General features: G+C 45.6%; 1 protein-coding gene, 1 long non-coding RNA gene and 1 pseudogene across 10 annotated transcripts in view; 2 read left to right on the forward strand and 1 right to left on the reverse strand.

Moving 5' to 3' along the window:
• On the reverse strand, positions 1-27358 carry LOC102552777 (uncharacterized). 8 transcript variants are annotated; one of them, XR_015627942.1, is made up of 7 exons: positions 26231-27358; positions 25953-26057; positions 24007-25399; positions 23206-23331; positions 21333-21577; positions 18634-18873; positions 18116-18533 (listed from the first exon to the last, which is right to left on the reverse strand). It is a non-coding gene; the product is annotated as an uncharacterized LOC102552777 (long non-coding RNA). The 8 variants fall into 8 exon arrangements; XR_015627940.1 differs by lacking the exon at positions 26231-27358 and having other exon boundaries at positions 25953-26156; XR_015627941.1 differs by lacking the exon at positions 26231-27358 and having other exon boundaries at positions 18471-18533; positions 21329-21577; positions 25953-26156.
• Positions 805-899, forward strand: LOC120094425 (U6 spliceosomal RNA; annotated as a pseudogene).
• The window catches only part of Slc9a9 (solute carrier family 9 member A9), a 560109-nt gene continuing 559759 nt past the window's right edge, over positions 27140-27489 (forward strand). The window contains 1 exon segment of one of the 2 annotated variants that reach the window (NM_001271438.2): positions 27140-27478. In NM_001271438.2, coding sequence (NP_001258367.1) covers positions 27304-27478 — 175 coding nt within the window. In that variant the 5' untranslated portion in view covers positions 27140-27303. 2 annotated transcript variants of the gene reach the window in all.

Here is a 27489-nt window from a genome sequence, read left to right on the forward strand (position 1 = left end):
AGGTATATGCAAAAATGAATTCCCTTTATTTCACGAGCCATACTATTTTACTCTCCCCTTTCCTATGTCATTCATTTGTTTGTTTTGGGTCTTCTTAAAAAATTATTTTTATTTTTAAAAATTATACATATGAGCATATCTGAGTCCAGGTACCCAAGGAGCCAGAAGAGGGAGTCAGATTCCTTGGACCTAGCGTGACAGGCATTTGCGAGCCCCCATATATGGGTGTTGGAAACTGACCTTAGTTCCTCTGAAGGAACAGAATACACTTTGAACCACTGAACCATGCATCCAGTCCCTGTGTTTGGTTTTACAGACAAAGTCTTATGTAGTCTCAGCTACCCCAAGAGTTCAAGGTAGCTGGTGGCAACTTTGAGCTCCTCATCCTCCTGCTTCCAACTTCCAAGCACCAACGTTACATGTGCATGCTGTCATAACCTGAAAAAAGTTTATATAAAAAGTATGTTGAATTTGGTAGCATTGAAATGCATAGTTCAGGAACTTTTCACAATTACATTTGCCCAGATATCAGTTGAGGCCAGACTTACGCCTCTGCTTGACAGGAACACAGTGGCAAAGAGACTTAAAGACATTACAAATGGCCCAGTGATATGAAATAATATAACCAAAAACAGTCAAACTACAAGTCACGTGTGTCAGAGTTATGCCAACCATAATTTTTTAAATGGAAAAGTAAAAACTATGAGTAGCACAAGGTGTTTACACGTATATTATTTCAAATGAGATAAATTTAGGCTACAGTAATAACTGTTTTCTACCATAAAAGTATAACTTGAGCTCCAGTGGATACCCTATCTACTGAAATTGGAAAAATACAGAGATTAGCATGGTCCCTGAGAAAGGATGAAATGCAAGTTTGCAACGTGTAGTGTGCCCTGAATTTGATGGTCCACGCCTATATTCCTAGTACTTGGGAGGCACAGGCAGGAGGAAGAGAAGTTCAGGTCTTCCTTGACTATCTACTGAAATCAAGGCTATTGTGGCCTTGATATTCTATTTCAAAAGGAAAAACAAAACATTACCTTGCTCACAGCCTGTAAATGTCAAGGTAAGAAGGTGCCAGAATGTGAGTACCACCCTAACGAAGCTGTTAGGACCTGCTACAATGAGCCTTTTCGTTTGCCCCTGGGCTTTTCCTGAGCCCTTCCTTTGGAGGAATCACTGATGCTCCTCCATGGGCCACAGGCCCAGAGGGATCTTATGGATGTGGTCTCAGGTGCTGTGCTGAGGCTCCTCGGCCATTGCTGTCTCTTATCTCCCAAGCTAGGTGTACAACAGGAATGAGGTTCTCCCCAGGGAAAGAAGAAAGCTTGTCACAATGACTAGAACACTCCAGAACCTTCCCACTATAGACTGAATTTTTCTACCCTTCAGTAATTATATGATGAAGTCCTAGCTCCAGTTGTGACAGTATTTGGAGTAGAGCCTTTAGGAATTAAATATACTGAGATTTGATCCTGTGGGACCCGAGAGTTCACTTTCTTAAATGAAGAGAAAGGCAGACTTCTCTTTCACATGATTCCCTTCTTTTAATGTCCTGTTTTGACTTCAAAATCTCAAACTTAGTACAGGAAAACTCCGTTTGAGGCTATTCTAAAAAGTTGTGAACAAGCTGTATTGTTAGGGGGAAAAATCTTGCTATGGGCTCTGGGGAATGTCCAAACCCCTTTTAATTTCCTATGTTACATCTCATTGACTATCTGAATTGGACATTATGGTATAAAGTTAAAGAGGGAAAACAAAAAGGGAAAATTAAAGGTGCACGTTACACCGAAACGACTTTGGCTAGCATTTCAAAACAGGACTCTGGCTGATTCACACACTCTGACCATCGCCACCTGCATCACCTCCTTCTAACAAAGATATTCCTTTCCCCCATCCTGCCATCGCACTGGAACAAGAATGATCAGTATCCAAGTTCTGATGTTCAAACTTGGCATTTGGAAGGCTCTTCTCTTTCCAAGGACCCAAACAGTAAGCACCAGGCTGGTGGAAGGAAAGCCCGAAGAGTGCAACAGGACCTGGGCTCTTAATAGCTGATGTGTTGTAAGGGAGAGAAAAAGCTCAGGGAGGAAGCAGGCAAAGCAGGGACGGAATCAGTATTCTGCCTGGAAGAGCTCATTTCTTTCTGATGATTGCTCTCATGGTATAAATGAGTGTTGGTCACATGGTATACAGAACGATGTCTGTGTTTGTCTATGAGAGTTAGGAGGCAGAAGAAAGAGCCTTGGTTTATGTCTTTAATGACCACACATCTATAGATGTTTTCTTCTAAAGGGCTCACATCAACTCGGCTCACCTTGTAAAATCTCTAGGCTATGATTTTTGATGACAGAGAGAGAGAGAGAGAGAGAGAGAGAGAGAGAGAGAGAGAGAGAGAGAGGATGAAATCTGTACTGTTTGACTATTGTAAGTTTGACTATTCAATCCCCAACACAGTTGGATCAGGAAACTTAACATGGACAAACAAGAACAAATGCTTCTCTAGGCTGGGGCTTATCTGGTTATTTTTCCTGCCTTGTCACCCAGCATGTGGCAGAGGAGGGAAAGGAAGGGTTAGTCACTTGTGCTATTTATAAGGTCTCCAGGAAAAGCCCGAGATAGTGGGGAAATGTCCGTTTCTTTGTATATTTTACATAATTGTTTCCCTAGTCTGCCCTACTGTCCCCACTGTCACTGGAAAGCCCACACATCCAAGGCAGCTGCATGGCTTTGCTTTTGTTCTACTCATCTCCCCCTCTCTCTGCACCCTCCACCCATCCACACTCAAAGCACTGACACCAAGTGTCCTAAACTGTTACTGAAAAGGATTCCTGTACCCAAGATAGTTTTATTGTTGTCAGTCAGAGAGCCAGAGAAGCCATCTTTAGCAACATTCTGTGGTGGATAAAATGGAACTTGCAGGGGCCTGGCAACACAGTTCAGTGGTTAAGAGCAAGGACGCTCTTCCAGGGGTCAAGGGTTCAACTGCCATCACTGCAGCTCATGAATGTCTGTAAGTCCAGTTCCAGGTGTTCCCACACCCTCTTCTGGCCTTTGCAGGCATCAGGCATGTAAGATTTGTCCAGACATATGCAGGCAAAACCCACAATAAAACACACAAAGGAAATAATCTAAATAATAAAGAACCTTCAGAGTATGCATATGCTAGAAAAGGCCTGAACCAGAAAAAAAAAATTTCACTCAAAATTATGAAAATAATTTGAATTGAATAAGCTTTTCCCAAATGTTGAATTAGCATACAAACTGAAATTCTGAGCAACATACTTGTGCTTTGTTTTGCAGTGGTATCTGAAAGGGTCCACCCCTTTACCACACGGTGTCCTTCCCCCAAGGAGAAAGTTCCCCAGCAGCATTCATCTGAGCTAGCTTTCAACTGCCTTTGCTCTTCACAAGGTGTCCCTGGCACTTCCTTTGAATCTGGGTCCTGAGACTTTTGGAAGGGACTGTCTTAATTCAAGGCTAAGTACTAAAAGACACTATGGCTGCCCACTGGTCCTCTCCTCCCAGGATCTGTGCTGAGGTTTCATGTTGTAAGGAAAGCAAGTCACACCACTGACAGATCTCAGCGGACAGCATCACACATAGACACACAGACACAGACACAGACACGGACACACACACACACATACAGACACACATTCAGACATACACACACACATACAGACATACACACACACAGAGACACACACAGACACACTCAGACACATACAAACACACACACATACAGACACACTCACAGAGACACACACAGACACACTCAGACACACACACATATTCAGACATACATACACATATAGACATACACACACACAGAGACACACACAGACACACTCAGACACACTCACACAGACACATACAAACACACACAGACGTAGACACGGACACACACACATACAGACATACACTCACACACACAGACACACACAGACATATTCCACAGACACACTCACACAGACACACTCAGACACACTCACACAGACACACATATACACACACACACCAGCCTTAGGCTGGTGAGTGAGTAGGAACTAGGATCTTTGACATTCGGGAATCCTCAGTCTTCCATCTACTTTAGCTAAACAGGGCACCTGGCCTCTTCCAGCTGCCAAACTACAGATTCATGAGAAAAATAAATAAAGGATTATTTTAGGCCAGTGAGCGTTGGGATGATTTATGAGTTCATAGTGGCAAATAGCCAGAACACAGGGACAGTATTGGTCAGGTTTTGAGAGGATTCCCAAGTACCAGGTAAGGTGTTTATAAAAAGATAAAGTGAGAAGGGATATGTTCTGATGAATGTGTGGTGAGGTATTGGGGAAGGGGTACCTCAGCGGGCCCATGCTGAGGCATCCCTTCCCCCTAAGGGACCAGCCACATGAGGGTCTAGTATAGACTAGAGTTTATTCAGGGCATGGAAAGAGGAGCAGGAGGGTAGTAGAGGCAGAGAAAGCCAGAGAGAGAAAGAGAGAGTACAGAAGTAGAGAAGTAGAGAAGTAGCGGCAGGCCATGAGCACGTGGAGAGAGACGGGGGGGGGGGGGGGGATGGGGGGGATGGGGGATGGGGAGAGGGTGGGAGCAGGAAGGGAAGAGCAACAGAGCAAGAGAGTGAGGAGGAGGCAAGCAGCTCCTTTTATAGTCGTCAGGCATACCTGGATGTTGCCAAGTAACTGGGGGCGGAGCATACCTGGCCGTTGCCAGGTAACTGTTGGGCGGAGCTTAGACAAAATGCACACATCAGGGACACAGGTGGCTCCTGCACAGCTTCAGCCTGGGTTGGTCTCTCTCAGGGGTTGTTGTCTCTCTGTCAGTTTCTCTCTTTTGACCCTGGAGTGTAGAGATCAAGACACCGAAAAAGCTACTAACACATCTTTGACTTGGGAGGATTTCTTCCAAAAAGAAGTCGCTTTTGATGTGAATTGAAGTCTCGAGGAGACTCTTGGGCAAAATGTCGCTTTAAATCTGACGGAGATTAGAAGCAATTGGAGGGGGCAGAACAGTGGACGGTCCTTTAACAGTGCCATCTTCAATCACCGCTGGAAGAGTCATCCAGTCCCAAATGCCTACATTGTTTAGAGGGTGAGCAGTGAGCAGTAACTTACCAGTAACTACTAGTGACCAGTCCTTCCAGCACTGCCCTGCATGTCAGGCAAGCTGAAGGTAGCACTGAGCTCTAGCTGTGAGAAGCCAAACTCAGGAGCCATGCTGTGAAACCCAGTGGCTCTGCTCCTCCTGTCTTTCCTATGTTGTCCAACAAACTAATCTTTCCGCACCTCGGGTTCCTTAGCTCAATGCTGGCTCGCTGAACACTTCCTGCCACTTTAGGGTTGCTGTGAGATTCAAAGACAGACATGTAGAACCTAGCACTAACTAAATCCTCGGAGAACGACTGTTAGTTTTATATTCCAATCCTAAATTAAGCCTTTGTCCGTAGAATTTAAGAACAGATGGAGTCCATTAAGTCCACACCGAAGGGAATCTTCTTTTGCTGTAAGCCGCGAGATTCTTGCCTCTGCCCACATTTGCTAGCTATGGGCATGGTAGATTGGAGTTCGGTGGCAGCCGTAAGAACTCTAGTAATGAGAATTTTGCAAGGAATGCAAACTAGACTCTGCCTTTTCCAAATCCCCAAGCACCATACAAATTGTATGTGTTTAAAGTCTCTGAGGCAGTGGTTCTCAACCTTCCTACTGCTGCAACCCTTTAACACAGTCCCTCATGTTGTGGTGATCCCCAACCACAAAATTATTTTGTTTCTACTCTATAGCTGTAATTTTGCTGCTGTTATAAACCATAATGTAGACAACTGAGAGGCAGGATATCTGATATGGCACCCCATAGGGGACTCCACCCATAGGTTGAGAACTACTGCTTTAAGAAGCTGTGTATATGTCAGGCTCTGGTTTTGCGGTGCACTCCATCTACCGGCAAATGTGGCAGGGGTCTGTGGAGTTTTCTCTGGAGATGTTCAGTGTTTTTCTCAGTGTGAGAGGCAGTTGGGAGGCCTTGGTTGCCACTCCTGGCCCTTGGCATGCAGCACTGACAGTGCCTTCCCTTCACCCAGTTGCCCCCACCCTCCCATAAAGCAGTTGCTCCCTTTGCTACATTGTCTGCTTCCAGCTTTTTCTGAAGAAACCCCCAACTGATTCCAGCGGGACCCACACATTTGCCTTTCCCACAGCAGTTCTCTGCTAAGTGACTCATTCTTCTAACGGATTCATCATTGTGACCTCACTGTGCTTCTCTTGATAATTAGAAAACAAGGAAAGTAAAAAGGAGGCAGAGGATTTTTTTTGAAAACAGATTAAAGGCAACTGCTCAGAAACACTAGCAAGATGGGACTGTTGCATCTGCTAGGGAGAAAAACCTATATCTGTAGCATCGTGAAATGGGTAGTGCTCTGGGAAGTGTGACCATTGCAGTGGCCCTCATCTATCTTAAAATACTAGTTAGGTTTAGAAACTATTGTCACATATTTCCATAGCTCCAAGAAACTGGCTTTTACATAGCTATCGTGTGTCAAAAGGACTTTCTTCATCAAAGCACAGAGGACATCCCTGAGACTCTTCTCTGACCTTGGTCCCTTTTCCTTTCGGCTTCCCTCCACTCAAGCCAGAAGGACACACTGGGGAAGAAAAGACAACAGCAGCAAGAATAAAATACTCACACTGCTTTCTGTGGTAGTTTGATTGAGATGTCTCCCACAGTCTCAAGCATTTGAATGCTTGATCTCTAATTGACGGTGCTGTTTAGAGGTTAGGATTCGTGAGAGGAAATATGATGGTAGAGGTGATATTTGAGAGTTTAAAGACTCTCGCCATGCCTAATTTACTTTATGTTTGGTTTTTGAAGTTCAAAAATGAGTCTTCTGCCTGCTGCTCCAGCCATTATGCCAGCCACCATTGGCTCCCATCTGCCATCTTGGACTCTAACCCCCTGAGACTGTAAGCCCAAATAAACTCTTCCCCCAATAGATTGTTTTGTCTTGGTGTTATCACAGCAAAGAAAAGTAACTGATACACTTTCTAATTTTCTTGCCTCAGTGGTTCGTGTGATAGAAGAACAATTTGTGAAGTAAACATTGTTAATAAAAAATAAAAATAAACAAGGAACAAATATAGTTAGTGGGGATTTCTCTCTTTGCAGCTCATACCTTCAAAATAAGTATGTCTTGAGAAACTGTAGCAGCCATTTTGAGATCAGGAAGTGACAAGCCAATTTATCAAGGATTATAAAGGCAAAAGATACAGTGACATTGGATGTTTGATGTTGCTATGGAATCAACATTTTCCATTAGTCCCTTACCTTAGACTTTTCCTTACATGAGAATAACATTAATAAACACTTCTTTGTATAAATAGAAATGTATAGAGCATTCTATTCCTTGTAGCCCCATTTCAAATAATAAAAAATATAGTTGTGCCTTGGAATCTCCCTGAATTGGTTCTAAAATCCTGCCTTGCCCAGCGGCATAGATAGCAAAAATCTTTGCAAGCTCAAGTCTCTTTGGTTAGATTGGTACATCTGATGGCATGATATAGCTTGTGCTTATAGTCCTACATACAAGCCATCTCTGGATTTCATATAGTAGCTAATGCAGTGTAAAATATCTCTTAGTAGTTAGGCTGAATTCTTAGGGCACAATGACAAAGAAAAAAGCCTGTACATGTTCAGTGCAGATGCTTCTCTAAAAAAAGAATATCTCAATCTTAGGGTGCTTGAGTCCACAGCCGTGCAGTCCACACACCGGGAGGGCTGGCTGTGCATTATTTATACCACTCAGGGTTTTTTCTTAGGAGCACAACAAGACAACTGCTTTGAGAGTACATTGAGCATTATAAAATGAGAACTAATTTTAAAGTCTCTTTTTAAAGGATTCAGATGGTTTTCTGAGAAGTCCAGGGTGGGGGACATTTCATAGGCATGGTAGGTGATAAAATGAGATGTCGCATGCTCCTTTCTGCAGCACGCAGAGACTGCTGTGTCCCTAAATCATTAATAACCAGTTAGTGCTTTCAAAGCGCGTGGCCATCCTTCGATGTCTCCTCTCAGGATCTCGGCAGCAGATTGTAAATCTCATCTAACAATGGGAGAACTGAAAACAAGGCTTTTCAAAGGCTCTGCCAGAAATGCCATGGGCCTACAGCAGCCTCAGAACTCCGAAGAACCTAGCATTCCCTTTTGGTTGGTTTTCTCTCATAAGTCCAATCTGACACAGCCCAAGGAAGAGCTATATTTAAAAAATGTTTTATCTCCTGTGTACATTCAAAACAAAGTTCCTGTACATGTATGAAAATGTTATAAGCCCATCACTACATATAATATAACTGTAAAAGATGTCAAAGGAAGGGGGGAAATGGCTTCTTAATATGCAGACAACTATGCCCATTATTGCCATGCTGGAAGTGATGTCATATTTCCTGCTTCCTGGATGCAGAAAGTGATGAGAAATGAAGGGTTGCTCTTCTTCTTTTTTTCTTAAGTAGACAATGAAGAAAATATAGCTCATTGTCAGAACAGAATGAAGGGTTTTTTTCCCTTATTTTTAGACAAAAACAACAAACTGCAGACGTAGTTCACACACCACACCTGAAGTTCCCAACACTTGGGGCTGAGGAAAGAGGATCATGGCAAAAGACCCTCAAAGACTTATTTTTGATTACAAAAATACACATTCAGAATACTCCTCTGCCTTATGAAACCCAAGAAAACTTTCTGGAGGTTCAATAATGTTCCGTTTGATGAAACAGAAATGTGGCCTTTAATTAATTATTCTTCGTTTAAGAATAAATTCACACATTTTAAAGCATTTTATCAAAACCACATTAGTAAGATTTATGTCATATGAGTTCAAAAGGGTAAAATGGGGGGGGGACTTAGATGGAAAGACAAAGAGGCCCTAATTAAGTATGCCTTGTCACTTTCTTTGTTTCCAAATTGAGAGGCCTGGAGGCAAGGATCCTGTGTCCCCACTCTGCCACCTTCTTGGCCTGAGAGCTTGGAGATGTCCCTTACTCTCTTCATTCATGATTGTACTGGGCACAATGACGAGACCGTTCCTGAGTGGGATTAAAGGAGATGGACAGCAACAATAATATTAGCTATGCTCAGTGCCCAAAAGGGTCTTAAGGCCATCACACAGGCAAGCCAGGACCCATTGGACACCTGCTACAGAAGCTGTAGCTTAGCCTACTCTAGGAGGCAGGCAGCAAAGGTGAGCTGACTCTCAGGACCACACCGTTCCATCCAAACGTGTTGGGTTTAAGCTGCTGTTTAGGCTCTTCTTGGCTTGCTAGTGCCTGGCAGGACCTGTCTTGAGTACATTAAAAAAAAAAAAGATTAGGAACAGATCCTGGAGAATGAGGGAACAGTTGGTTCAGCCTGTCATAGAGGGTACCCAATCTTGTATAGGCTGCACAGCTGGAAGAGTTTGGGGAGAAGGCAGGTGTGTAACAAGCAGAAGAAGTGTATCTCTGAGTAAAAATCTGACACCATGAGAAAATGATAGAGTGTGATGAAGAAATGCTATCTGCTATGGAGGCGGCTGGCCGGAAGTGTATCTTCCAGAAAGGAGATAGAACTCCGCCTTTCCTGCTGGAACTTGTGGGACTGGAGTATTCCTTGAGGGAATGGGAACTTTGTTAGATGTTCCTAATCCCTTTTGAGTTAGATTTATGCTGGTAAAAGCAGATAGTGGGTGCAACTACAACAGGGCTCTAATCTTGCCTTCTAAATAACTCTAACTACCCAGAATACTTAGCGAAGGGTTGGATTTTACAAAGGCCAAAGTCCCTGCTAATACATGGATCTGCGCCTCCGTGCCCCTCCCCTGTCCCCACCCCGCCACAGGAACAGAGCTTCTCCACAAGTAGATGAAAGAGAATGAGAAAAGGGACAGATAAGAGACACTAGGAGCATAGGCTATGTGCGGAAGAGGGCAGGAAACCAAGAGGAAGAGGATAGCAAGAGAAGAGAATAGAGAAAACAGGAAGCCGTGTGCTGAGAGGGGCCAATGCAGAATCCCAGGGACTCCACTCAGTGCCGGATGCCAGGCTGTTGATCTGGAAATTCCTGCAGAGGGAAGGAAAAGAGGTTGTCCCTTCAGCAAAAGTGGGACAGAGAAAGGAAAGTGTGTTATTTGTTGTCCTAGATGGCTGGAGTAACTCATCGTCTTCGTGTCAATTGTGTTAAGGCTTTCGTTGGCCAGGAGTCAGAACCACACTGGATCATACTCCGAAACAGCAACAGGCTTTAGTTGGGGGAGAAGTTTAAATTTTGGGGCGTAGGAGGAAGCACATGAATGCAAGACAGGGAAGGGAAAGAGAAAGGCCATCGATGAAGGAGGAAGGAGGACGTAAAGAGGAAGAAGATAAGGGAGGGAGGAGACAGGAGAGGAAGGCAAGGAGGGAAGACGCGAAGGAGAGAGGTGGAAAACCAGATAGGTTGTGGCACTGTACACCCAAACTCTTTTGAGAAAACTCCATCTGGCTGTACTGGGCTAGTAACTAATGTCTTGAGGCCTCGCATGGCTGCCTGTGATTTCCGTGTATCATCGTCTCTTTGTCCCTTTTTCTAATGGGGAAGTCATCAGGCAGAGTCAATGCCAGCATCTGGGACTTCCTACACACACAACCTGAAGCTATCTCTGTGTACACAGCGTAATTTAATTTGAGACTAACCAAGCAGAAACCAACAGCCAACAAACCTCTTGCAACTTTTCGGCTTAGACAATCAAGTACTTTCTGCTTCGCTTCTGCAAGCAATGTATCCAAGTTTTCTCCTCATGCCTCTTGGTGGAGCCAAAATTGTTTATGCTTTGGGGCTGCCCAGCACTTAAACCCTTGTCAAATCAAAGAAGTTCTTTAAAGTTTCAGTGGAGCTAAGTCCATCTCTTAACAGGACTAAGTTTTGAATAAACTATTGGAACTTCTTGGTATTCAGGCTCCGTTTACTGTGTAGTCCACACTGCTCTGTCAAGGCACCACCCACCCCATCTCTATCAGTATCTCTTACAACAGAGCTCATCCATCTTCTACTCGTGTAGGAATCATCTCATGAGATTCCCACACCCAACCACATCACAAGAGCTTCTGATACAGGACTGGGATGTAAGAGAGATTCAAATTCTATTAGAAAACAGGAATGCATCTGCTAGGTGGGGGTCATCCCAGAGATAACGGAATAGAGTGATCTCTGCGATTCCTTGTAGTTTGATGAATGTTTCTGGTCATGGCTTCTGGGACCAACACTGGGTGCTGTTAGGATGGGTTGTTGATATCTTACATTGCTAAATATGCAGGCAGAGGACCGCTTATACTGGATATTTTTTGTCAGCTTGACACAAGCTCCAGTCATCTGGGGAAAGGGAACCTAAATTGGAAAAATGCCTCTATCAGACTAATCTGTAGGCAAGCCTGGAATTATGTAGGGCATTTTCTTGATTGATGATTGATATGGGTGGGCCAAGCCCACGCCTAGGAAGGCAGGCCTAAGCTCTTTACAAAAGCCACAAGGAGCAAGCCAGTAAACACCATTCCTTCATGGTCTCTGCTCCAGGTTCCTGCCTCCAGGTTCCTGCCCTGCTTCAGTTACTGCCTTGACAGCCATCAGTGATGGACTGTGATTGTGGCATGTAAGCCAAATAGTTCCTTTCCTCCCCTAGTTACATTGGTTTGTGGTGCTTATCACAACAGTAGAAAGTGAATGGGGACAACACCCACCCAACACTTACTGAGATCTATGGTCTACATCCCACCCCATACTGGAATTCAAGACAAGGCAGTTGTGTAAGTGCTTCTGCTTGGATGGGAGGGTATCCTAGGACTTGGGAAGTCGAAGAACCATATAGCTCTGAAGGGAAAATGTATCCCAGTGGAAGGATATCCTGAGACATGAGGGTCCAGGAACCACACAGCTCTGATATGGGACAGTGTCCCAGTGGAAGGGTATCCTGAGACACAGGAGCCCAGGAACCAGAGGGCTCTAAAAGGAAGCCTCTTCAGCAGAGGCATTGCGGCTCCCAGGGGAGGATTTCACCAGCTGAGCTGAGGATCTCAGGAGCCTCAGCCCTACTCCTTCTTCTCATTGCTTCTTTCTTCTTGGCTTCTTCCAATGAGAGTCACATCAGACAGCAAATCTCATGAAAAAGATATATTGGAAGGTTCAGGGTGTGGAGGGACAAACCCAAGGATGGCTGCCCTCTGCTCCTGGGAGTGGACAGCAGGGAATTGGACAAAGGGGCACTGATTATATAGGCTTTCTTGTTGCGGTATAATTAAAAATGCGCACAACAAATTCCCATGAGTTCCCACTCCATGCAGATCCTCGTGCTCTAGCTGTTTCTCTGTCAGCCACTTTCACACTCTGTGAAGCCCCCTTGGTGGGTTGTTACCATGCCTGACACACACATCACGCTCTGCAGGATGTGCTAGTGTGGCCCCATGACACAGTAGCCCTAAACATTCTATAGCTTAGCATGATTTCCTGTCATGGACTCTGCTCACACTCCCAACAATCCAGTTAAGTCATGACTCAACAAACTGTAATCCAACAACCAGATTTATATGTTAAACAATCAATGTACAAACATCCACACAATTAACTTACAACCGATTGATAAGGATATAAACTGCCCACCTAGATAGGATAAATTTGCCTATAGAAATCCATCCCTTAAGAAATATTTACAACAACCTGTATCTATGTAGAGATGCATGGTGAGGACCGTTTACTTCTCTTTCCATGCTGCTCCTCCCTCCCCTTCTAAAACCTCTGCTCCCACCTCCCTTTCCCCTCATCCAATGACAGGCCTCACTTTATCCTGTACCTGCCTTCACCTGTGTAAGGATATCAACCTACACTTTCTGAGGGGGCATAGCTTCTCAGGGCAGAGATTACCAGAGTGAGGATTGGTGGGATTTCATGTCCTGAGCTTGGGGAGCTCAGGGGTTGTTGGGGGTTGCTATTCAGGGATTGGTGGTTTTTTTGTGCTTAGGGATTGTTTTGGGTGGGGGTGGGGTGGGGGAGGTGGGGAGCTCAGGGATTGGTTTTCCTGCTTAGAGATTGGTAGCTTTTTTTCACCTCCTTCTGCATCAGACCCATGGGCTAGGGTGGGAAGTCCTTCCCAACTTCAGCCTGACTTTTGCTGTAGGACTGCTGGGGAAGGCCAGGGCTGGAGAGGAGGTGCTGCCACTGTGAACAATACCTGTGGGACAGCTCTTGCCTTCTTGTTTCTATAGGCTGAAGTGGGGAAGGAGATGCGCCACCTTGGACAGCTCCTGAAACAGTTGCAGACTGAGATGTTGTGGTGCTGCCATTTTGACAAGAGTCACCCTTTTTGAAAGCTCCTGCAGAGGCATCTCACTGGGCTGTAGTCTGAGGCAGAAAGGAGGGTCCTAGCACTGCTTTGTGACAAGCCACTCAGGGATTCCAAGTTGCAGTTTCTCCCCAGGATTGAACCTTTATGTGCATGAGGCAAAGGCATTCCACACAGGTTTTGATCTCAGCAAAGGTCTCATGGTGGCACTTGTTCATTGTCCTTTCTGCAACACTCCAGACATGTGTCTGGAGACAGGTCTGCAGGCAGTCAGCCAGGCTGGTAGAATAGGTAGCTGGAGTTCTTCTCATGGAGTCTCCACTGTTGCAAAGGAAAGACACATCTTTGTGTCATTTCTCTCTTAACATGAGTGTGATGGCTGGAGCTGCCATAGTCACTCTGAGTTCTTAGGCTAACACAGCTCAGGGTGTGAACATGGACTGTACAGCCCTGTAGTGAAAAGAACCTTTGCCCTGGACTGGTAAGATTAACTCAGTAGTTAAAGGCCTTTCTATGCAGGCTGGAGGAACCAAGTGTAATCCCCATGTCTCATAAGGTGGCAGAAGGAAACTGGCTCCAAAGAGTTGTCCTCTGACCTCCACACATGCACTATGGTAGGCACATATCTGCATTCACACATAAACAAAATAAAAGAAATAAAGACCTTGTCCAATTTGAGAATAGGAAGACACTGGCTAGGGGTAGAGTTTGGCCAGAAGGTGGAGATATAGTGAAGGTAGCAAGTGACAGTGCGGGTCTTGCAAGGGGGATGCCTTTGAGGGGGTGGCTGTCCCTTGATTTCATGATAAGACTCCTCTGTTCTGGGGTTGGGGATTTGGCTCAGTGGTAGAGCACTTGCCTAGCAAGCGCAAGGCCCTGGGTTCAGTCCCCAGCTCCAAAAAAAAAAAAAAAAAGAAAAGAAAAAAAAAAGACTCCTCTGTTCTTCTATCCTTGGCATGGGGAGCAGAAGCTGGACAGAGAGGGGTGAGCTGGAGGACAACGAAGAGTGAGTGAGCTTCCTCTGAACTGAGGGCAGGACTTTGCAGCCCATCCTCAAGTGCATTTCCCGGAGCACCCAGTGCTCTGGCCTCTCCCATGTACCAACAGAGGTGTGCTCATCACTGAGCTAGCTCTTCCCACTCTCTTGGCTGAGGGATTGCTCCCTTATAGATGCTGTTTGCATCCTGGGAAAGAGTGTAAGAGAGAAGCTTAAAGGTTAAGGCTTGTGAAGGTCTTCCATATCTGGGAGAGGGTCATAGACAATGCAGACATGAATACCTTACAAAGAAAGATGGCAGGTGGGTTCAGTCCCATGGTTAGGGTGGCAGAGCTGAGCTTGAACCCGGATTGGGAAGAGATGAGAAAAATCTGAAACTCAGAACTTGGCTAAGGAGATGAATCACTTGAAGTCAGCCTTCCCAACCTACCCTCTTCAGCTCTAAAACTTCAAATTTAGAAGCTCCAATAGATTCTTGTCTCCACATGTATCCTGGTTTGGCACAGTAGGAACACATTTACATTTATATAGTCCTCACAAGGAAGCCTATCGCCCTAGCCCTGTTCTATGTCCTATGGACTAAATATGGCTCTGATACCATGTTCTCTCTCTCTCTCTCTCTCTCTCTCTCTCTCTCTCTCTCTCTCTCTCTCATTCCCTGACTCCTCCATATCACCAGGAGGTAGGGGGTTTAACTTAGCAGCATCTTTCCACAGGCAATGTCCATACTAGATATACAAGACAGGGCTTGCCTTTGCAGCCAGGTTCCTAAGTCCTAGACACAGGTTTGGATGTATCCTGTCTTAGGGTTTTACTGCTGTGAAGAGACACCATGACCAAGGCAACTCGTACAAAAGACAACATTTAACTGGGGCTGGCTTATAGGTTCAAAGGTTCAGTCCATTATCATCAAGGCAGTAGCATGGCAGTGTCCAGACAAACATGGGGCTGGAGGAGCTGAGAGTTCATCCTCTTGTTCCGAAGGCAGCTAGGAGAAGACTGGCTTCCAGACAGCTAGGATGAGGGTCTTAAAGCCCACACCCACAGTGACACATTTCCTCCAACAAGCCTAAACCTACTCCAACAAGATCATGCCTCTAAATAGTGCCACTCCTATTCAAATCACCACATATCCTCACCATGAGCATGCAAATTCCACATCAAAGAAAGTGTCAAGTCTAAGCTACATCCCCTACTAATGTGGCAATGCACTTGCCTGTCTGTCCTGTGAGGGACATTAGCATACTGGAAGGAAATGGACTTTCGATACTTCTAAAATGTAGGTTGGGAACATGATCATATGGTTGAACCTGGGCAGGTCTTGGGTATGCTGCTGAAATCTCTGATCATATGTGTATCAATTCAAGGCACTGGTTCCTTGGAGTTATCCACCACCTCTCTGTCTCTTACAGCGTTTCCACCTCCTCTTCTGCCTTCTGCATAGATTCTTGAGCATTTTGGAGAGTGGGGACCCTCATTTAGGGTTGAGTGCTCCTAAGTCTCTTACTCTTTACCCATTATCCAGTTGTGAATCTCTGTGTTAATTCCAATCTTGTGCAAGGAGAAGCCTCTCTGATGTGGGTTGACTGAGGCATTGATCTGTGTCTCAGCCCAGTTTGGCCACTGGAGGCTGCTGATAGAAGGTAGGTTTGCAGATCAGTGATTGATACAAACGAATGGACATGGGTTAGTCGGGAAGAATGAAAGGATCGCCAGGAAAGCGTAAAGTGTCGAATTCTTAAAAACAGATAAGCTAGAAAGAAAGGAGTGATTCTAACTGCCACCCTCAGTTGGGAGGAGGGGACTCCAAAAATCAAATAAAGAAGGTGGGGCTGGGAGAGCTAGCTGGACCAACTCTTTCAGTGAAAATCCAGACCAAGGTAACCATGGAGAAAGAACTGCCTTTTGCATTGATCTTATTTTAAATGGGTACTTATGGAAAGATGCAAAGAGTGTACAAAAGAGAAAGATACTGAACTTCCATGTGCCTGTCTCTTAGTTTCAGCAGATGCTAATACAATTGTTTATGCCTCTGCACTCCTCCAGCACCTGCTGGACTCCTCCTCCTTCCTCCAGCACCTGCTGGACTCCTCCTCCTTCCTCCAGCACCTGCTGGACTCCTCCTCCTTCCTCCAGCACCTGCTAGACTCCTCCTCCTTCCTCCAGCACCTGCTAGACTCCTCCTCCTTCCTCCAGCACCTGCTAGACTCCTCCTCCTTCCTCCAGCACCTGCTAGACTCCTCCTCCTTCCTCTAAGCACCTGCTGGACTCCTCCTCCTTCCTCCAGCACCTGCTAGACTCCTCCTCCTTCCTCCAGCACCTGCTAGACTCCTCCTCCTTCCTCCAGCACCTGCTGGACTCCTCCTCCTTCCTCCAGCACCTGCTGGACTCCTCCTCCTTCCTCCAGCACCTGCTGGACTCCTCCTCCTTCCTCCAGCACCTGCTGGACTCCTCCTCCTTCCTCCAGCACCTGCTGGACTCCTCCTCCTTCCTCTAAGCACCTGCTGGACTCCTCCTCCTTCCTCCAGCACCTGCTGGACTCCTCCTCCTTCCTCCAGCACCTGCTGGACTCCTCCTCCTTCCTCCAGCACCTGCTGGACTCCTCCTCCTTCCTCCAGCACCTGCTGGACTCCTCCTTCCTCCAGCACCTGCTGGACTCCTCCTCCTTCCTCCAGCACCTGCTGGACTCCTCCTCCTTCCTCCAGCACCTGCTGGACTCCTCCTCCTTCCTCTAAGCACCTGCTGGACTCCTCCTCCTTCCTCCAGCACCTGCTGGACTCCTCCTCCTTCCTCTAAGCACCTGCTGGACTCCTCCTCCTTCCTCCAGCACCTGCTGGACTCCTCCTTCCTCCAGCACCTGCTGGACTCCTCCTCCTTCCTCCAGCACCTGCTGGACTCCTCCTCCTTCCTCCAGCACCTGCTGGACTCCTCCTCCTTCCTCTAAGCACCTGCTGGACTCCTCCTCCTTCCTCCAGCACCTGCTAGACTCCTCCTCCTTCCTCTAAGCACCTGCTGGACTCCTCTTCTTTAAATACCTACTAGATTCCTACCCCCACTCCCCACCACCACTTAAATATCTAAACACCTGCAGAACTCCTCTCCAGTAAGCACCTGCTAGATTCCCCCCTCTCTCTCTAAACACCCACAGGACTCCTCTCCTCTAAGCACCTGTTGGACTCCTCTAAGTTTCTGCTGGACTCCCTTGTAACACCTGCTGGATCCCCATCCACCCATGTAAACACCTGTTGGATTCTCCCTCCCCTCCCTGTAAACACCTGTTGGACTCCTCTAAGTTCCTGCTGGACTCCCTTGTAACACCTGCTGGATTCTCCTGCCTCCCTGTTAACACCTGCTGGATTCTCCCCCCTCCCTGTAAACACCTGCTGGATTCTCCCCGCTCCCTGTAAACACCTGCTGGATTCTCCCCCCTCCCTGTAAACACTTGCTGGATTCTCCACCCCCTCTAAGCACCTGCTGGACTTCCCCTCCTTCCTCTAAGCACTTTCTGAATTTCCCCCTCCCTCCTGCAAGCACCTGTTGGAGAACTCTGACGTTACTTCCAGACATCTTGTGGTTTCATCTGTATTATCTCAAACAAGTAAGTTGTGTGAGCCGCTTTTGTTTGCTTTCTGCTTTTTGAGATAAGGATCTCAGTGCATAGCCCAGACTGACTTCATCTCAATAACCTTGCTACCCAAATATTCCTGTTCCAGGCATAGATAGCACAGCCAACTAAAGAAATAAAAATTTAAAGAAAAAAAATGCACTATAATATCATTGTACAGTTACAATATTAATAGTCATGTTATATAATGTCTACCTACTTTTTACTGTCTCTTGTTTTGCAAATAGCACACATGCATGCCTTAGTACATACACATAACTAGACTGGTTTGAATTAAGAAAGTCTTCACATATGTCCACTATACTGCTTTTCATCTAGCAGCCCTGCCCCATTTTGTCTGTTTATTTGAAACTAGCATTTTGAGAGCTGCTGTCTTAGGTTTTCAATAAGAGAGGAGCTGGCAAACTTCTAGAAGTCACTGCACATGCCAGTTTCAGAAATCTGACCATCATTGATGTGAGAAGAACCAGAAAGATCCACAGAGCACATGTTTAAGATTGCTAGGTACAGAGGAAGGTGGCACCTTACAGGTGGCAAAACTCACATGGCCTTATTTCGGTGACACGACTCAAATTCTGGTGAGATAAAACACAGTGAGAGGTTAAAAATAAAACAAAAAAGAAAAAGAAAAAGAAAAAGTAAACAAACAAGCAAAAAACAAAAACAAAAACTCACCAACAAATCCAAACCAGTCAGCAGTTGGCAATCATCTCCTGTGTAGAACAGGGTGACATAGGATGGCGAAGGTGACTGGATGTGTCTGAACAAAGCAAGCATTTGTCTGACCTACAAGTCATGGATTTGACATGGCAGACTCTGGGAAACTGAGTGATTTCAAAACGAAAGGAAAGAGGAGAAGGGGAACTCTGATCCAGCAACCAGCTCTTCTTACAAGTAAGGAAGACACATCAGAACCTGGGCAGTAGAGACAAAAGATTAAAAAAAAAAAAGTTTACAAGGGGGTGGGGAAGTGCTTTTATTTTCCACAATTCAACAGTGACAGCCAGGCATGGTGGCTCATGCCTGCAATCTCAGCTCTTGAGCTGCAGAGGCAGGAGAATTCAAGGTTAGCCTGGGCTGTACAGTGAGTTCCAGCCCAGCCAGAGCTACATAGCAAGACTTTGTCTCTCAAGGGTAAAACTAAACAAAATAAGACTCTTATATAATTGCAATTAGTGCTTTAAGTTCTGAATATTGTTTCATGATATACTTTTTAAGTCCATCTAGGCTGTCATTAAAGTGGTGTAGTTCGAGCTGTTATGCAAAAAAGTCACTTCGACTGGTGATGAACATCACTTAGAAGTTTAAAAAGCTCAGCTGAAATGAATGTTCCCCTTCTGATGTGGGTGGAGTTCGGGAATCTTCTCACCCATCTAGGGCGTGAGTTAGAGCACAGAGCACAATGGTCTCAGTAGGGTACAGAGAGAGTTCTCAGGAGTACAAGAGCAGCTAGCTCTGCTCTGGTGCGATGCTGGCTTCCAGCTATGGATGGCACTGTTGGAATTCTGAAAATGGTACCCAGCGTGCATTGCTTAGCATCAGTGTAAGAAGCAGCCTTAGGGTTTTCCAGTATCCTATCCCCCTGAAGCCCTGGGTAGGGCTTTGCCTGAAATTGCAGAGGATGTTCTTCAGAAGGAAAGTAATAGCTCCCTAAATTTTCTTAAACAGGGAAGATTAATCACTGTCTGAGAAACTCAAATGCTTTCACCATCTCACGTCTGCCCTGATAGATGTTGCGTATGTTCTCTGGACATCTCTTCCAGGACAGACTTTGCATGGCAAAGGCAGCCTTTGTACTTTCACCTCTTGACTCCACCATGGCCCCCCCCACTTTCCCTTAACTTGTCACCATGTCTCCTAGGGCTTACTTTGTTCGAGCCTATTTATTTTCAAGTATGTTTAACAGACACAGGAGGAGGAATCTGTCACTATTGCCTCAGATGTGCTCACAGCCCCATCTCCACACCTGGCTCCCTCTTCTATGAAGAGGGCACTTAAGCTAAATCTCCTTCAAATCGCTAAGGCCTCACTTTGCATTCCCATGATGCCCCTCCCACACGCTTGCACAGAGTGCATTTGTATGCCCCTTCTGTTCCCGTAACTCCTGTCAGTAATTCCGGTGGGATCGATTACAAAACTTGAAAGGACACAGAGTTGGTTGCCTTCACTATTACAGTGGTTCAGACCAACTTGTCCCAAGGCACAAAGGCTTTAAGAACAAACAACTGAGAGCCCCTTTGTTCCTATTCCTACATTTCCACAGTGGTCCATGCAGGACAGAATGTTTACCTATACTTGGGACCTGTTGGAGGTGGCCTTGACTGTTTTGGCTTCCACTTTTGATCCCTTGGAACAGGAACCATCTGAGGGGACCAAGGCATCACCGGATTGAACAACCTTTCAATAGAAGTGAGCTTCCTAAGCTTGTAATCAAAGGCTGACCCTTTTCCTCTCCTTATTGGGCCAACAGTCAGTGAGCCTATGTATAATGCTAGGGCATGATGGGTGGAGCCCTAAAGTCCTTTCTCTTTTGTTTTTATTATTAGTTTTAAAAGATTTTATTTATTTATTTATGTATATGAGTACACTGTAGCTGTCTTCAGACACACCAGAGGAGGACATTGGATTCCATTACAGAGGGTTGTAAGCCACTATGTGGTTGCTGGGAATTGAACTCGACTCTGGAAGAACAATCAGTACCCTTAGACACTAAGTCATCTATCTCTCCAGCCCCAGGCCCCCTTTTAAAATAGGTTAAGTATATAAATGTTACTGGCATAAAATGACAACCATGCTTCAAAGAAATAGAAAACTAGCCTGCTTGAAATAATGTCGCAGAAGTGTAATCTTAGCACTCAGGAAGCTGAGACTGGAGGATTGTGAGTTAGAAACAAGTCTGGGTTATGTAGTGAGTTCTAGGCCAACCTGGGCTACATCCTAGAGAGAAATCCTCTCTTTCTCTCAAAAAATAAAAACAAAACAAAACAGAAGTAAACAAACTGGTTTATACTGGTTCAGATGATATAACTGACCACAGCTTGGGGACCTGGATTCAAATTTCCTTGAAAGACATGTGCCACCATTAGAAGAGATTGCATAAGCTGATGTGATCACAGAGTAAAAGGAAGTCACAAATTCATGAACCTAAAGGATACACGAGTGGGTCATTGAGTAGAAGCAACATGGTAGCAAGAACACAGAAGCAAGGTAGGACAACTCTTTGAGCACAATTTTAGCTTTAAGGTTGGTAGAGAATAGCGCTACTTTAAGTTAAATGATAAAAGTAAGGATGCTAAGTAAGGATGTCTAGAAGGGACAATAATCTATATGAAAGGGCTAAAGAGAACAGAAGATAATTCTAGCAGTTTGCTTGCAATGTTCCAGTCAGCCTCAGTGGTCTCTCCAGCCCAGGGCAGGCAGTCTGCAGGATCCTTCACATAGACACAGCTCTCCAAGGGACCTCAGGTCATGGTGGGTGCTGTTCTATAGACCAGGTTTTCCCACCGTAGGTGCATCTCAGTGTGTCTGGTCTTCAGCCTCCTGGTGGAGTTGAAGTGAAATCAGGAGGTCTCTGCTGTAGGCCACATTCTTATCGCTCACAGAAAGTCTGACATTTCTTCTGTTAAGACAGCAGCCAAAGCGGTGAGAGATCTGACCTGCTCAGGATCTAACAAGGCAAGTCTGTTTCTCACATAGAGAGAAATCCAGCTTAAAGACAGGGCTCTGGGCATCTAGCATTGTTTGTTTCTGAAATTGCTGATAATCATTTGGTTCTGCTTTTTCTCAAAATCAAGGGTCCTCAAAGCGATAGTGTCTTCACAGGCAAGGTTGAAGTAATTTCAACGTAGACTTTGGAATAAATGTTTGATTTCCAGAGATTCCTTATTTTAACACTCTTACTTTACAGACTTCAGTGTGAAGTCGATATTACTGAAGAAAGGTCATTTAGATTATGTTTTAAAGAAGGGCACAAAGGGCAGACAAATAATCACAGCTAGACAGTTTAGTGATGGGTGGAGGGGGTTAGTGATTTGGGGGAACCCACAAAGCCTTTCTGACAGTGGCTAAGACAGTGGCATATCTCGGCAGCAGTTTTAATTGAGACTCTCAGGTCCTGGTTGTGGTCTGACAGACAATTCTTTCCCATACTACAGTATGGCTGTCTCAAAGGTTTGAGTTTGGATTGACTTAGGTGAGACAAAGAGACAACTCTGTAACAGTGAGCTTTGATTAAGACTTCATTTTCAGACACTGTCCATATATCCCTAGCTGGAACGCCATCTTTTTTCCTCTCCTGGAGAGGTGGCAGGGACTAGGGAGAGGTGGGGAACCTGGCACAGTTCTAAAGCAAGTTAACTTCTTCCCTTCTTTCCCTTCCTCCCCCTACCCCTTTTCTTTCCTTATTGAGGCTTTTGTTTTGGTTTTGCTTTGTTCTGCTGTACCTCAGAACATCAGTCTGTACCTCAGAACGGCCTGGGACAAACTACATGATCCTCAAGTTCACCACATTTCTCTTCCTTAGGACTTCAGATCACTATTTTCAGCCATACACAATGGATTTATTCCAGAGAAGTCACAGGGCTTGAGGGAATTGGCGTAGTTAGTGGGGAAGACAGAGGATTTAGGTTTTGCAGAAAGAGGCTAACTGTATTTATCATGTGGACAAGTGAAAGGAGAACAGAAAAAGGGAAGTTCTCAGGCTTCTGGCTCCAGGGTTAACCTGACTGGACAGGTTCTTGTAGTATAGTTCAGTATGGCACCTCTGTCTCCTCCCTGACCCTGGCTCCAGGGTTCCTGCTTCACCCCAACCTGGAAGCCTGCATTTGGAGCTGGGAGGAGTTACAGGTCCTGGGGCCAACCTATACCATGTCTGTCTTGCCTGTGGAGATCAAACAAAACAAGTCAGTGAGTCCATCTTCCTTTAGGACTGGTCTCTCAACATGTGCAGGACAAGAGGGGCCAATGGACCAAAGCTTGCTGTTTCTACTGAGGAGGGGCCCTCCAAAAATTTAGCCAAAAGGGAGGTGACTCCAGAAAACAAGGTGAGAATAGACAAGATGGCAATCAAGGGGTACCTTAAGAGTTCTTTGGAAAGTCAGTTATTTGGATGGTGTTTTTCCTGAGGCAGACTCATGAAGAAATGTTTAGCTGAAGTAGACACAGGTAAAGGATGTTCTGCTAAAGCAAGCACATGAAAGGACATGTGGTGAAGGATTCGTTGCTAACAACACACATGCATTGGTCTACCTTATGTTGTGTGGTTGAGCTGGCTTCATTTGAGAGAAATGGACCAAAAAACTTCTGGTGGTGTGCTGTAGTTTCCTGCTGCTTCCTCGATGGGCAGAGTGATATCAGCTGAGACGGATGCACGTGCTAAGACAAGATACATGCTAAGGCAAGACCCATGGAGGACTTGTGATGTTTGGGGGGGGTCTCAATAGGACCCCAGGGACTGTGGTGGAGGCTCAGCTAGGCTTGCTTAGAAAGCTCACTGTATAATGCTTGCTGACCTCTTGTCTTCAGTGAGCTTCGTTTTACTGAGAGAGACACAGCCTAGAACTTCTCCTGGCATTCCTCCTGGTCCCTCCTGCTGCCAAGGTTGAGGCCTGGCTGTCTCCGTTACGTAGTGCCACCCCTGCTGAATGCCATCCCGACTCTACTGAACTAGACAGCTGATGTACCCATGAAGCATTTGTGCGTGGATCGAGTTGCCTCTGCTGACCTGTGAGCTGAACTGCCCCACTTCCAGACATCACAGGTGAGAGCTGCTCTAAGGAAACTTTGTAAACAGGTTCACTTCCTTGCTTTACCAGTACCTCTGGTGGGTGGTGGGCTACAAGGGAGGTTAAAGCGTTTTAAGGACCATTGTTAAAAATAGGATTTGAAATTAAAGTTACAGCCCCAATCCCCCTTATTCCTAGAGACTTGGATAGAATGCTACCTGCCCTTGGATGGCTTGGGGACAACAAGGCTAAATGACAGGCGTGGTGCCAGGTTTGCCTGGATCCTTCCTAGAGCCTGACAGGAAACCTCTCAGCGTCTCCTCACCTGTGGCTTGCGTCCACAGCCTGTATCTGCAAGCTCTTCTGTCAGCGGTGCTTACCGATAACTGGAGACTCTGCGTCACTGACTCGGTGGCATTCGCTCCAGTGTGCAACGTCTGCTCCACCCCAAGTCACCCTGACAGTACAGGTTCTCTTTGGTTTCTTCTCGCCCACTGCCATTGCTTTTGTGGGCAAGCTGAGGCAGGACATCCAGATGGTGCCTGTGAGTCAGGTAGTTCTGTCCTTTCTCTTTCCCATCTCATTTGCATGGAGCATCTCAGAACAAGCTCCTCCAACATGGTTCACACAGCAGGGTTTGAGAAAGGGATTGAAAAGCCTTCTGTAATTTCTCTCAGGGCCCTGTTTTGCAATCCAGGGTTGGGCCAGTTAGTTTTTTGTTTTGTTTTGTTTTTTGTTTGTTTGTTTGTTTGTTTGTTTTTTGTTTCATTTTTGTGGGGTTTTGTTGTCAACTGGATACAAGCTTGGATCATCTGTGAAGAGGGAAAGTTGAGAAAGTGCCTGCATTGGATTGCCTGCTGGGAAGTCTGTGTGGCATTTTCTCCATTAATCATTGATGAGGGATCGCCCAGCCCTCTGCAGAGTAGTGTCACTCCTGGGAAGGTGGTCCTGGGTGGTATCAGAAAGCAGGCTGGGTGAGCCAATGGGTAGGGTTCCTCTGTGACCTCTGCATCAGTTCTTGTATCCAGGTTCCTGCCCCAACTTCCTTTTATGAGAGACTCTGATCTGGATGTATAAGTCAAATAAACTTCCCTCACCAAGTCATGTTTGGTCATCACAATACAAAGACAACTGAGTCAGGGTCTTGTTTGGGGTTCCAACCCAGGTTCACGTGAGATTGTGACATTAAGGGTTATAGTCATTGGGTGCCAGCACAAAGCCTTCATTTCTAGTTTATAATCTTCCTCTGTCAATATAATATAGACAGCACAGCATTCAGGAATCTTGGGAATCTTGGCTATTCCAGTAATTAGCTATCCTCATTTTTCTAGGACACTGAACTGTTATTGTTGGTTAGGGTCTGGGGTCAGGTAGTTCTGGTTACTAGGCTTCTTATACGAAGAATTGAAAACAGGGCTCACACAGACTCACAAAAGAAGTGAGGTAGCTTGATGGGAGTAAAGCCATAGTGCAGATTGTTGAGGGAGACACATCAACACTGACAGCTGACCTCATAACAGCACTCATTAGAATCAGAAGAACCAACTTGCAAGAGTTAGTTCTCTCCATTCATCCTGCGGACCCAGGGAATTGAACTCAAGTCATCAGGTTTGGCAGCAAGCACCTTTACTCACTGAGCCATCTTGCCAGCCCTTTCCCACCTTCTAACAAATGAAACTTTAAGGTCTTCCCAGAGGTGCCTTGGATGGGATTGTAAACTGATAATATGAAAACAAAACAAAACAAAGAAAATGAGTTACAGAGTTGAACAAGGAAGTTAAAACGACTCTTTCGCTTGTAAATGAGGTTTTTAGATTCTTAGCTTTTGCAGGTGGAAAAGCAGAGAGGCCATGTGCCCTGATGCCTCCAGACAACGCCTTCCCATTTATCCCACTTCAGCATCTTAGGGACGTTTTTGTTAATCACCGTTTTTTGTTAAATACTTTTTGCTCAAAACCATCGCAGCCAACCACTGTTGACGACACTGCCATTCTCCAAGCTCAGGGAGAAACAGGCTTGGAGCAGGCTTCCGGTGAGGGCTCCCTTCCTCTACCCATGGCTTCGTTCTTCTTTCTACACTGCCTTATCTCAATATCAAATTCAGAGCTTATGAAAGGCCTGTAGAGCTAGCCAAACACCTTCTCACCCACTTCTCCCAGAGCGAAATGGATGTGGTAAGAAAAATCAAAGAGCGCGTCTGACTGAACAGCAGTAAAAACAGGAAGTTCTCTGGCTTCGAATTTGTATTATCTTGTAAATCTAGCGACTCACCTGTGTGGGTTTTCGAATCTTGAAGGTGAGGCTGCTGGCAAAAGCTTGCAAGCAAGAGCTGACTGGGCTTCACGACAGCGCCAATATTAGTCATCACAGAGACGCCTGCCAAAAAGGAGCATGGGTAAGAACATCTGCAGTGCACACAGATGCCCCCTGCTGTGCCAAGCACACAAAGAAAGCCAGCTCTGGAGTTGTGGAGGCAAAGAGAGCTGAGGCACTAGAGTGGTTGATAAAATCTCCCAGCGTGGGAAATTAGTTTTTTGATGGGTACTTACCTTCCAGCGTCCATGAAGCTGGGGGAGACCTTGAATTCACAGTGATCCTCCTGCCTCAGCTTCCTGAACACCAGAATTACAGCTCTGCAAGACCATATGTTATTATGTGTTTGTCCTGAAGCTTTTTTTTTTCAGGGTGCCTTGGATTCTGCTTACTCGATGACTTACACTACAGAAACGGAATCCTAATTCTATCAGAATAGAAACCAGACATTAACATTCCTCCATTTCTACCATGTGGTGAAAGGTGGGGTCTCTGCAGCAGACCTGGCTGCATGGTAAATCAAGGAAATCTTGATTCTTTTGCCAGAGGAAGCAGAAGAACTGGAGGTGCCACTGTCTTAAACACCTCCCTCTCCCTTTTCTCCCTTCCTCCATTCATCCCTCAATCCCCCTCCTTCTCTCCCTCTCTTCTGTTTTTATTTTCAAAAAAGCCAGATCCCACAGTTAAAGAACTGGGGCTAGAATTTTCTTTTTGATTATTTTAATTGACGTTCTACTGAGTGACTGACAATTTCGTGTACTGGATCTGTGTTTCTCAACTGCAGGAACAGTCCTGTGAAACCATACCTGCCAATCCTCCTCCCCTGGGAGGCTCTGGTGGGAGGGGAGAAAACTGAGTAAGTGAAGGTAAGGGTCTGGACTTGCCCTTTTGAATCTGTTGATGTGCTGAGCTGAACTGTCTTATTATCAATGTACAATTTGCCAGTTATATACAGCCTAAGAAATCATGCTGGGAACAGGAGGGCCATGAGTCTGGACATCAGCATCCTGCTGGCAGATTTGACCTCTGTGGAGATCTCTTCCCAGAGCGAACCATTTGAAGACAGAGTCTTCTATGATGAAACCACCCTCTGGAGTTTGAAAAGAGACGAGGCTGCTTTAAGAGAGAAACAGGAAGTTGTAACTAGAAGCCCGTCTGAATGCTAAGCCATCTGAATGCTTGTGAAGTAGCAACAAAGTAGCAGCGTTTATTCTGAAATTCTGTGGGCGCCAGTCTGTCCTAGGCAACCCTCATCGAAGTGCTCATCCCTTGCCCAGGGATTTCTCTGAGCATCACGGTGGAGGGGAGAATGGCGGGGCAGCTTCGGCTTACGTCAGGGAAGGATGAAGATCATTTTCAACACCAGGGAGCAGTGGAGCTACTCGCGTTTAATTTTTTGCTCATCCTTACCATTTTAACAATCTGGTTATTTAAAAATCATCGATTCCGCTTCTTGCATGAGACTGGAGGGGCGATGGTGTATGGTGAGTGTGTA

The sequence above is a fragment of the Rattus norvegicus genome, chromosome 8 (assembly GCF_021556685.1).
Source record: "Rattus norvegicus strain SHRSP/BbbUtx chromosome 8, alternate assembly SHRSP_T2T, whole genome shotgun sequence".
In the NCBI taxonomy this organism is placed as follows: domain Eukaryota; kingdom Metazoa; phylum Chordata; class Mammalia; order Rodentia; family Muridae; genus Rattus; species Rattus norvegicus.